This window comes from Pteronotus mesoamericanus, unplaced genomic scaffold (assembly GCF_021234165.1).
Source record: "Pteronotus mesoamericanus isolate MK-2021 breed Mesoamerican mustached bat unplaced genomic scaffold, CSHL_Meso_final contig_317, whole genome shotgun sequence".
NCBI lineage: Eukaryota > Metazoa > Chordata > Mammalia > Chiroptera > Mormoopidae > Pteronotus > Pteronotus mesoamericanus.
Window position 1 is genome coordinate 912,339 of NW_026555133.1, and position 11,265 is coordinate 923,603.

The following is an 11,265-nucleotide window of genomic DNA, read 5'->3' on the forward strand; positions in this document are numbered from 1 at the left end:
GGAAGTGGCCTGAGGCCACCCTTTGGCCCTTTGTTCCTCCTCCAAGGGGGTCTTTTGCTTGACATGCCGAGGGAGGGTCCCAACCACCTGACCAGCGATATGAAAGGTCAGGGACTCTAAAGGGATAATGAGTGATAGGCTTGGGAGGGTGGGGGGGTGGGGGAGGTCACCCTTAGGGCAAGGTACTTGTTTTCCTATTTTTGCTCATTGCTAGAGGGCTTTCTGCCCTTGTGACCTTCTGAATCTGGCCTATTGTCCTTGTTCTGCTCCAGTCTAACTGCCTACCACAGTTTCTGTATCTTGGCTATTATTAATAATGTTGCAGATGTCTCTTCCAGAGAGTGATTTTATTTCCTTTGGATATATACCCAGAAGTGGAACTGCTGGATCATATGGTAGTTTTGAGACAGGAAGGAATAAAGCTAGGAAAGTTGCTTGGCAAGTGGAACAGGGAAACTGAGACAGAGAGCTGAACAAGCTGGCTGAGCAACTTACAGCCAGAGATAGAAGGTCACCTCCCTCGAGGTAACATCCAGGCCTCAGTTGTATTTTAGCTCCAGGACCAGAAAAGCAGCAAAACCAGGTGGGTGACGCCAGGACCAAATGCAGTGACTAAAGGCACCCTACCCTGTCAGTGACCAATCAGTGGAGACCACCACGCTGGAAGAGCACAGGTGGAAAACTGATGGATATTCTGCTGAAAGCCTCCCCTGAGACCTCCCCTAAGGTTCCCACCTGCAAGAGAGAGAGAAAAGCCTCAAGACAGCCCAGGCTGGTGTGGCTCGGTAGATTGAGCGCTGGTCTGCGAAAGGGTTGCCGGTTCGATTCCCAGTCAGGGCACATGCGGGGTTGCGGGCCAGGTCCCCAGTAGGGGGCACTCGAGAGGCAACCACACATTGATGTTTCTTTCTCTTCCTTTCTCTAAAAATAAATAAATAAAATCTTTGAAAAAAAGCCTGAAGACAAAGGACCCAGGTGCAGGAGTGCTCTCCCTCTGGGGAGCAGCCCCCTCCTCTTCCCCAACAGGTGTGCATCTCCTAAACTTAAGGATCCCAGGAGACTTGCATTCAGGGGAGCAATAGGCAGAGGCAACTGGTCTCAGGCTGACCCCCGCCCCTGTCCCCGAGGTCCCCTCTCCTCTGACTTCCCAGTGAGCTAATGCAGCCCAGCCTAGGCTCTCCTGCTGCTCCTTTTATGCTAGGCCCTTTCTTGTTTCATTGTCCCCAGCTTTAAGAAGCATACCCTCATAGTCACCTGGACTCATGTAGCAAAACCTTTCCTACACAAAGAACCCACACACTGCGCCGGCCCTGCGCAGACCCGCTCACGGCCACGCCCCCGTCCGGTAACAGTTTTATTTTTCATTTGTTGTGGAACCTCCACACTGTTTTCCCTTGTGGCTGCAACAATTTACATTCCCTGCCAGCAGTGTCAGCACCCATTGTCTTTGAACTTTTTGATAACAACCATCCTAACAGGCATAAATGTGTTTCATCGTAGTTTTGATTTACATTGTACTGATGATCAGCGATGTCCAGCATGTTTTCACAACCCAAGGGGCTCGAGGCCGGCTTCCTGACGAGGTCCTTGAAGCAAGTGATGACTTCTGAGTCCTGATTGCTGTGCTCCCAGTTTCTCTCCACCTCTCATCACCGCTAATCACTTAAGTGTTCTGGGTGGGGTGAGAAAGCACTGGGTCTCTTGGCCAAGTCCTGCACAGCTGAGGAAGCCAGACACCCAATCCCTTCCTCTGGAAAAATCACACACAGGGGTGGAAGGGGTGAGTGGGGGAGGCGTGGGGGGGGGGAGGCATGGGGGTGTGGAGGGGACAGTAAAACTGTTTGTATCTTTTTAATGCATTTATTCTTGGATTTTTTTGCTTTAAAAGAGTGCTGGAACTTCTCCAGTATGCTCCTGGCCTCCTGGATTCCCACAAAGATACTAAAGGGGAGCAGAATTTGCCACCCCCAAATGTGTCTCTTTTGCATAAGGATCACTGTTAAGTTGGTTATTTTAAAGAAACAGCAGATCTGGGAGAAGCTCTGCAAACTGAGGAAGTCTCTTTGCAGAAGACATTTACATACGTTATATAAGGGAAATCTCCACCTGTAAGGGGGTCTCCCTCTCTGTACCTCAAATAATGATTTAGTCTCTAGAAACTCTTATCAATGGAGAAGGCCAGGACTTAAAACTGCTCAACAACCTACACTTGTTTCCTGTGCCTTTCCTGCTAACCCTCCCATTATTGACTCTCCATCCCCAACATCTTTTGTCTTTAGCTGAAGATGGCATTTAAGGCAATGGCTTTGGCCATTTTGAAGAGCTACTCAGTTTTCCTGGGTCTCTCCCATGTACAGCAGTCCCCCACTTACCCCTGGGGATATGGCATTTGTTCCAAGAGCCACCTATGGATGCCTGAAATCACAGGCAGTACTGAGCCCTATATTACGGGCGTGGGAGAGAGTAGGTTTATAGTTGTGAGTACATGAGACAGAGTTTATTCTTGTATTATTATTTGTTTATTAATTATTGTATTATTTCTTTATATTATTTATCTTATTATTAAAAATGTTTTTTAATTTATTGATTCTTAGAGAGAGGAAGGGAGAGAGGGAGAGAGAGAAAGAAAAAGAAACATTGATTTGTTGTTCCATTTATTCATGCATTCATTGGTTGATTCTTGTATGTGCCCTGATCGGGCATCGAACCCACAAACTTAGCATATTGGGAGGATGTTGTAACCAACTGAGCTACTTGGCCAGTGCTCCTTCTTCTTCTTCTTATTGCTATTACTTTGTATCCTTACTTATGACTTATCTTTTAGGTAATGATAGCTAATAATTTAACCTACTTTTGCACCCTCCTGTATACCATTTTTTTTCCTATAAATTAGGCACAGTAGGAGATTAACAATAACAAATAATAAAATAGAACTATAACAATATTCTGTAATAAAAATTATGTGAATGTCATCTCTCTCTCACACTTACTGTATTGTACTCACCTTTTCACATTAATTCCAAAAAATATATACACACCCCTATGTTCATTGCAGCATTATTTAGATGAGCCAAGATATGGAAACACCTTAAGTATCCATCCATGGATGAATGAATAAAGAAGATGTAGTCAATGCATAATGACAAGGAGCCCTGCTCAGTTAGTTCGAGTGTCTTCCGGATATTTCAATGTTGCAGGTTTGATCCTCCATCAAGGCACAAAGAGGAATCAACCAATGAATGATTAAACAAGTGAAACAACAAATCAATATTTCTGTAGTGTAAACTAAACAAAAGACTGCTCATATTCCTTAGTGTATGTTGGAATTTTTAAATTAATTTCTAGGTGCTTATTTCTGAGATTATCTAAAGAGAGGTAATAGTCAGCTGCTGGTGAATCCCAGGAGCCTCCACTTCTTATTTACACATGAGAGTTACTGACTGGGCCGCTGCGGAGCCTGCCCCAGAGCCAGCCCTGCTTCAGCTTCCCCTGCCCTCTTTGTCTATAGCTAATGTAAACTCTTTCAGAGTGGCTTACATCTTTCTCCCCCTTACTTCATGAACGAAATTGTTTTAGACTCCATGCCCCAAGACTGCCCTTCTTTTTTTTTTTTGGTAGCAATGGCCTAATAAATTCTTTCTTTTATTTTTTATTTTTTTAGAAACTGTTTATTTTCCACCAGCCTTATTTCCATTCTGTTAGAAGAGTCTGTGGAAGACCAGCTTAAGACCACTCAGTGGTTGTTCCTACCCATTCAGTGGCCTGCGCAGTGGGGGCTGCAGACCAGTCTTCAGTGGCAGGCTGAGCGCTCCAGTCTTCAGTAGGAAACTGCTGAATAGGCACAGAGGGCACCTGCACGCCTTCAGACCAGTCAGCGACCTCAGGCTGCGCCGCAGTGAACTCAGGAGCCGGAGCCGTCCATTCGCCCTGAAATTCCTCCTTGGTCACAACCTTTTCAGCAGCTGCCTGCTCCTCCTTCTCAATCTCTTCAGGGCCTCTGTAGAAGTAGAGATCAGGCATGACCTCCCATGGGTGTTCACGGGAGATGGTGCCGCGCATGCACAGAACTTCCCGGGCCAGCATCCACCACATCAGACCCACTGAGTGAGCCCCCTTGTTGTTGCAAGGGATGGCAATGTCCACATAGCGCAGAGGAGAGTCTGTGTTACACAGAGCAATGGTAGGCAGGTTAACATAGGACGCTTCGGTGAGAGGCTGGTGGTCAGCCCTGGGGTCAGTAACCACCAGAAGTCTCGGCTCCCGGAAGGCCGCCTGGATCTGGTTAGTGAAGGTGCCAGGAGTGAAGCGGCCGGCAATGGGAGTGGCTCCGGTGGCAGCAGCAAACTTCAGCACAGCTCGCTGGCCCGTGTTAATTCTTTCTTTTAAAATGACTTTCAGCCCTGGCTGGTGTGGTTCAGTTGGTTGGAGCACCGCCCCACATACTTGAGGCAGGAGATAGTCAGGAAGGAGGAAACTCCAGAAGTGCCTCAAGGCTAAGATAAAAAACATCAATAAAGGGCGGAGACCCTGTTCTAAGACTGGTAGTTCCTGCTTTCTGGAAAAGCACTGAATCCTAGTGAATCAGGAATGCACTGCGCAGAAGATGCTACCTGACCCTGCTTCATTATAATAATATTATAATAAATTAGCGTTGTGGGACCCCTTTCCCAGTAGCCGATCAAGGAAATCATGGGAAAACCCACCCTAAGGAATAAAAGCCCCTGAGTTCAGGGCTACTGCTGCTGCTGCTAGACTCTGCTCCTCTCTGCTCAGCTCAGCATCGGCTGGCTCCCATGTTCCGTGTGGCTTAATAAATAGGCTTTTTCTCACTTTCTGCTATAAATTGTGTGTTTGTCTCAATTTTTTGTCCGCAGTCACCAAGAACCTGGTTACCTGTGCCCACCTGTGATACCTAGGTACCAGGGCAGCAAAGGGTGCTTACCACTCCGGCGTCAACCCCTGGCTGGCTCGCCAAAAACTGTCACAGGTGGGCACAGCTAACCAGGTTCTTGCTGATTGCAGACAAAAAATTGAACCGAACACACAGAGTTTATAACAGAAAGCCAGAGAAAGCAAATTTATTTAGCTACACAGAACATGGGAACTGGCCAACCCTGAGCAGAGCAGAGCAGATATGAGCAGAGGTGAACAGAGCCTAACAGCCCTGACCTCAGAGGTGAGAGCGCTTTTATTCTTTTAGGGTGGGTCTCTCCTGGCTAGTTTTGGCGGGCTTTTATTGTGCATGTACAAGTAGTTATATTATTTTAAAGTTACTGCTCATGTGGTCTTCCATGATTTCCTTGATTGGCTACTGGGAAGGGGGGGGTCCCACAATACTAATTTATTATAATGTTATTATAATGAAGCAGGGTCAGGTAGCATCTTCTGCACAGGTGCATTCCTGATTCACTAGGATTCAGTGCTTTTCCTGAAGCAGAAACTACCAGTCTTACAACAGGGTCTCCGCCCTTTATTCATATTCTTTATCTTAGCCCTGGGGCACCTCTGGAGTTTCCTCCTTCCTATCTCCTGCCTCACAGGGCTGCCCCTTTCCATTGCCATTTATTCTGTTTTGGTGACTCCATGTTCCCTGATGGAAGGTCAGCCACTAAATTGCGGGCACGGGTCTGGCAGTCAAAAGCCACAAGGGTGCCCCCTGCTTGAAGACACCCGTGAAAGGATAACCTGGGTGCGGAACGGGGTTAGCCTTAGTTCCCGCCAGGTGCAAGAAAATGTCTGCACATGGGCTGTGAAAACCATGAGACACCACCCCACCCTGCAGCTGCTCCTTCACAGGCACAGTTTGACCTTCCATACAGGATATCAGTCACCACCTTGCCTGTGCTATGACTCCCTGTTGCAGTCTCCTCATGAGGCCCACAGAGTCTTTTACACTTGTCTTCCCGGGTTGATTTTGGCCTTTATACCTGCACTCATAGTCCACTTGCCTTTTTGTATAGGAAGGGTTCCTGCTGTCTTTGTACCCAGAATGTTACCGAATATTAGACCCGTTTGGGGAGGGGGCCAGATGCTGTTACCGAAACAACGTCCCTTTGCCAGGGTCTCTCTCTTGTAGGTTCTTTGCCTGCTGCCCTTACAAGTTATGGCTTTTGGTGGCAGAGTTTGGGAAAGGGGAAGGGAACTATTTGTTCAAGGGTTGTGTAGGTTTTGGGTAGTGAACATTGCTGTCGGGTTTCGGAGTCCCTTTGGGACATTCAACAACGCACAGTCATGCCTTCCCCCCACTATGCCCCATCAGGCCGGTTGGGCCGATCTGGGGTGCCGCCCTTCAGAGGAGGCAAAGCGGGTGTCCGGAGCTTGGCCAGGCAGGCTTCTCGCGGTTCCCAGTGCCATCAGCTGTGTCACCGAGATCTCCAGTTCTTAGTTCGGAGCCACGTGGTGCATTCTCATGGCCCACTGGTGGGAGTCCTTCCTCTCCTTTCCTTCCTGCACGGTCTTCGCGTTGTTTCCTCTCCCCCCCCCCCGCACCCCCCCCCCCCCATGGAGCAAGCCATCTCTGAGCTCTCCTGACCGCACCCTGTAACCCACAGAGTTTCCTCCTACTTACATCTTGGGTTGGAATTGTGCAGACCTTTCCTGGTTGGACTTATTGATATGCAAAATAACTTTATTTGCATACGAGACAAGGCACTGTCCTGTTATTGATATGCAAAGTGACTCCCAAGGGTCCTGCTCTTTGTCTCCCATCCCCCTATGGTGGCCCACCCTGTGAGGGGGGAGAAATGTCCTGTGTTTTTCTTGAATACTGAAAGTTCTGGACCCTGTTCCAAATCACCCTTTGGGGGGGGCTCTAGCTGTATCCCATTATAAGAATATCTACTTTGGGGTCATTAATAGTCCTAATGCTAAGTATAGTTGCAGGAATGAGCCACTCCCATCTTTGGCATGTATATACTATTATGGTAAACAGCAACACTGGCCAGAGTGGCTTAACAGGCACCTACTGGTCATTAGTTACTAAAAATGGCCATGTGGAGCCACTCTTACCCAATTAATTGAATTTGAAATTCTAAGATGTTTTACTTACCTCTCTAGGGGTATTTTAATTTCTTCTCTCAGTCCCGTCATCCCTCTAGGAGATCCACCTCCAGTACAAAAGGTGGGGGGCCCTTCAGACACCTCTTGAGGTCCATCCCGAGTGGGGAAATTTCAGACTCCGATACAATTTCTTAAAGCTCTAGAAACTTAGATAGACTACCTGAGTGTCCTCTTTGTGATCTGAAAAAGAATAATTTTGTGATAAGGTCATCTTGATGCCTCTCTTGGTAGTTTATGGGGCCAGAAACTATTTTGCTAGTAAGACACCTCCTTTGCCCCAGACCTGAAGGCTTATAGTAAGATGAGGGTCTCTGTAGATGGAGAATACAGGAGTTGAAACGTGTTCAGGTTACTTAAGTAGAGCAGTGGGTCTGGGATCATCAGGATTATAGGCAATTGCTCAAGAAGGCTGGAGTGGTTCCCTCCCAATAGTCCTTTGCAGCCTGGACACTCAGTAGGCAAGCAGTGTCCAGGGAGCTCAAAACCTCTGAATCAAACATAGAAAAAGAAACAAAACTGGACTGTGGCGATCCTCTCAAGTCTTTTAGATTTCCGTCAGCCGACACTCACTAGGATTTCTTTTGCCAGAGATGTCTGGTAGTTCGGTGGGATCCTGGGGGACGCCCTGTGGCCCACTAGGAAAGCTCCTGAGGCAAGAGACGCCTCTAGATTGCAAGGGAGTATCTTTGTGTTTTCTCTTTCTCTTTAGGATCGCTGCCGTTGAGATGGGAACCACGCCTTCCATCCCTTCCAAATCACCATTGGGTTGCATTCCTAGCAAATGGAATAAATTTGACTCTAAAAACCTAAAAAGGAAGAGATTAGTTTTCTTTTGTAACACTGTTTGGCCCCAGTATAAATTAGGGATGGAGAGATATGGCCTGCCAATGGGAGCAGGAATTATAGTAGTATACTACAGTTAGATCTATTCTGCCAGAGGGAAGGCAAACGGTCCGAAATTCCTTACGTGCAGACATTAATGGCTCTGTACCGAGATCTCACCTCTTGTCCCAACCACACCCTGACGGAACCTAAGGGCCCAAGTGTTGATCAATTAGAAGGTATCCTCCTCAGTTCCCCACCTGTCTCTCAAGAGAGATTAAGGGGACCCAAGAGTTCGGGAACCTCTGCCCCTACCTTAGAGGGATCGATCTCTCCACCACGCTATGCTATGGACAACCTAAAGCCACCAGCTGAGGAAAAACTCAGCCCAGCAGGACATACTTGGAGTGGCGCTTCTTATCTCCCTGCCACGCCCACACTCTTACCTTTGAGGGAGGTAGCAGGCGCTGAGGGCGCTGTAAGAGTACAAGTGTCCTTCTCTATAACTGACTTCAACAATGTAAAGATAGGCTAGGGAGTTTTTCGGAGGACTCTTCATGTTTCACTAGTAATTTCCAGACTCTTACTTTAGCCTTTAGTATCTCTTGGAGGGATTTGTACATAATTCTGAGCACCTGCTGCTCCCCAGATGAGAAACAGTGGATCTGGGGGGAGGTCCGTAGACATGCAGACCAGCTGCATACCCAGAACCCTGGCACTAACCAGCCTGCCGCCCAAGCCGTTCCAGACCAGGGTGCCGACTGGGGATACAATACTCAGGCAGGTATCCGGAGTAGGGACGCAATGATAGATTGCCTACTGGCAAGAATGAGAAGCTGCATCAAGAAACTTGTAAATTATGAAAAGATTAGGGAAAACATGCAGGGCAAGGAGAACCCAGCTCTCTTCAGAAACAGACTAGTGGAAGCCTTCCAGAAATACACAAAGTTGGATCTGTCCTCCCTGGAGGGTTGAATCTTGATAGGACAGCATTTTATAAGTCAGTCTGCCCCTGATATTTGCAGGAAGCTTCAGAAATTACAAATGAGCCCACAGACCCCACTAGACCAGTTCATGGACATGGCCTTCTCGGTATTTAACAATAGGGATTTGGAGGAAAGAAAACAGGGAAAGAAGGAAAGGGAGAAGCAAGCTGAGCTCCTTGCACTAGCCTTTAGTAGTGCTATTGGCGGAAACCAGCCCCATCAGGGGAGCTCGGGGAGGCCTCAAAAGAATCAGGGGTGAAAGGATCAGACCTGTTATAAGCGCAAGCACCCCGGACACTGGGCAAGGAACTGTACTTGAGCACCTCCAGGACCCTGTCCTCTCTGCCAGGATATCAGTTCTGGCCCCTGGCACCGAAGATAGACTGCCCCCGTTCCCAGAGTGGAAAGGGGTCATCACCCAAGGCCATGGCTACTCTTGAGGACTGAGGGTGCCCGGGGAACAGGTTGGCCCCAGGGAATACTCATATTCCCATCTCTACCGAGGAGCCCCGGGTAAATCTACATGTGGCGGGTAAGAAAATCAACTTTCTTGTTGACACTGGGGCCACTTTGTCCTTAACCCTTACTCTGGACCTCTTTCCTCCAAATCAGCTAGGGTAATGGGAGTCAAGGAAACCTTAAGGCCTATTTCTACATACTCCTTATTAATTGCCAATTTGAGTCAAATATTCAAACACTTCTTTTTGATTGTTCCTCAGTGCCCTATCCCTCTGTTAGGCCGGGACCTTTTAGCCCAAATGGGAACCATTTTGTTCCCTAAAGAGCCAGCTGAGTTAAGCAAGGTCATGATAAGCAGTAGTAGCCGAAACCAGGAGGAAATCCCAAGTTCGGTTCTGGATACAGTAAACCAGCTGGTTTGGGAGTCAGGGATCCCAGGAAGAGCAAATACTGCCTTACCAGTTAAAATCCAATTAAAGCCCAGGTCAGGTTATCCTCACAGGAAGCACTATCCTATTAAATGAGAGGCTTTGGAGGGGTTGCAGCCTATCACAACTAAATTTATACAGCATGGGTTCATAGTTCCTTGTCAATCTCCTTGCAACACTGCCATCTTACCGGAGATAAGACCCACCGGAGAGTATAGGCTAGTGCAGGATCTAAGGTTAGTCAATGAAGGAGTAGTTCCTTTACATCCCACAGTAGCTAACCCTTATACCTTGCTCTCACAGGTGCCTGGCAATGCTCTGTGGTATTTAGTGTTAGATTTGAAAGATGCCTTCTTCTGGGTCCCTTTGCATCCTGACTCTCAGTATTTGCTTTTGAGTGGACTGATCCAAAGACAATGATACATCAGCAATGCACTTGGACTGCATTGTTGCAAGGGTTCAGGGACAGTCCCCACCTCTTTGCTAGGGTATTATAGAAAGATCTTAGAGAACTACAGTTACAAGGAGAAATCCCTAAAAGATAAGTAATGATTGATGGCAATATACTGAAATCATTATTGTTCTGGATAGTTACCTTTCTTGGGACCTTTCTATTAGTACTGGTCTTCTGCGTGAAGACTTATTTACTTCCCTCTGGGTGGAATCATATCTATGATTGTACAAAATGAAAATCTCTTTGTTGTTTCTATTAACTCTTCTCTACTCACCTACACCTTGTACTGGGGAATGGGATGAAAATTTTTTAGTAAATGCTTCTCATGCCTTAGCAGCAGGAGAAAATCTGGCCCAGTGTTGGATATGACATCCTAACCCAGAAACTCCTTCTAGATATGACACTCATATAAAAGCCTACCCAATAGCTAATGAATCCTTAATCAATGCTTTGAATTCTTCTGCTAATTATACACGTTCCTCTTTTTCTTTAAGAGTCAGATGGGAGCACAGCCCTCTTTTGTGCTTCTGTATGACCCCACTAGAACTAAAGTCATTTAATGACTCCACTGCCTCTCTGAAATGCGACAGTACTATGGGATGCACCCCATGTTATAATAATACTCATACCGGGGCCATTAACCCATTTGAAGCCCTGGCCTCTCAAGTTCCAGATTTCCAGAGAATCTTTCTGAGGGAGAAATTTGTAAGCCTTTGAATTGGTCGCAGATAGTATGCCACCCAAATTATGATTCTAGCTGCATTCCTAATAGTACCCATTGCTGCTTTGACAAAACTCATAATGAGATACCAATGATACTTCAAAATGTGTTAGCTAGAAGTTGAAGCAACCCCTTCAAGGGGTCTTAGTAAAATTCCTCCCACCCCCTGCAGGAGGGGAGGATCGGGGACATAATCTAGGGGCCTTTCCCCCTTGCCCTACGCCTTCCTTAGCAAATATAACTCTGCCAAAGCCACAGCCATTGCAGCACCCCCGGGCCTTGTCTGGCTCTGTGGGACTCCCAGTAACTGGCTAACAGATCCTTCAGAACTCCAAG

At 47.1% G+C, this 11,265-nt stretch overlaps 1 protein-coding gene across 1 annotated transcript; it reads right to left on the reverse strand.

Annotated features, from left to right (window-relative positions):
- Positions 1–3,642: 3,642 nt before the first annotated feature.
- LOC129072250 (40S ribosomal protein SA-like) lies at positions 3,643–5,937 on the reverse strand. Its single transcript, XM_054575667.1, has 2 exons — positions 5,928–5,937; positions 3,643–4,379 (listed from the first exon to the last, which is right to left on the reverse strand). Exons 1-2 carry the CDS (start codon positions 5,935–5,937, stop codon positions 3,724–3,726), a joined length of 666 nt encoding a protein of 221 aa, XP_054431642.1. The 3' UTR covers positions 3,643–3,723.
- Between the last annotated feature and the right edge of the window lie 5,328 nt (positions 5,938–11,265).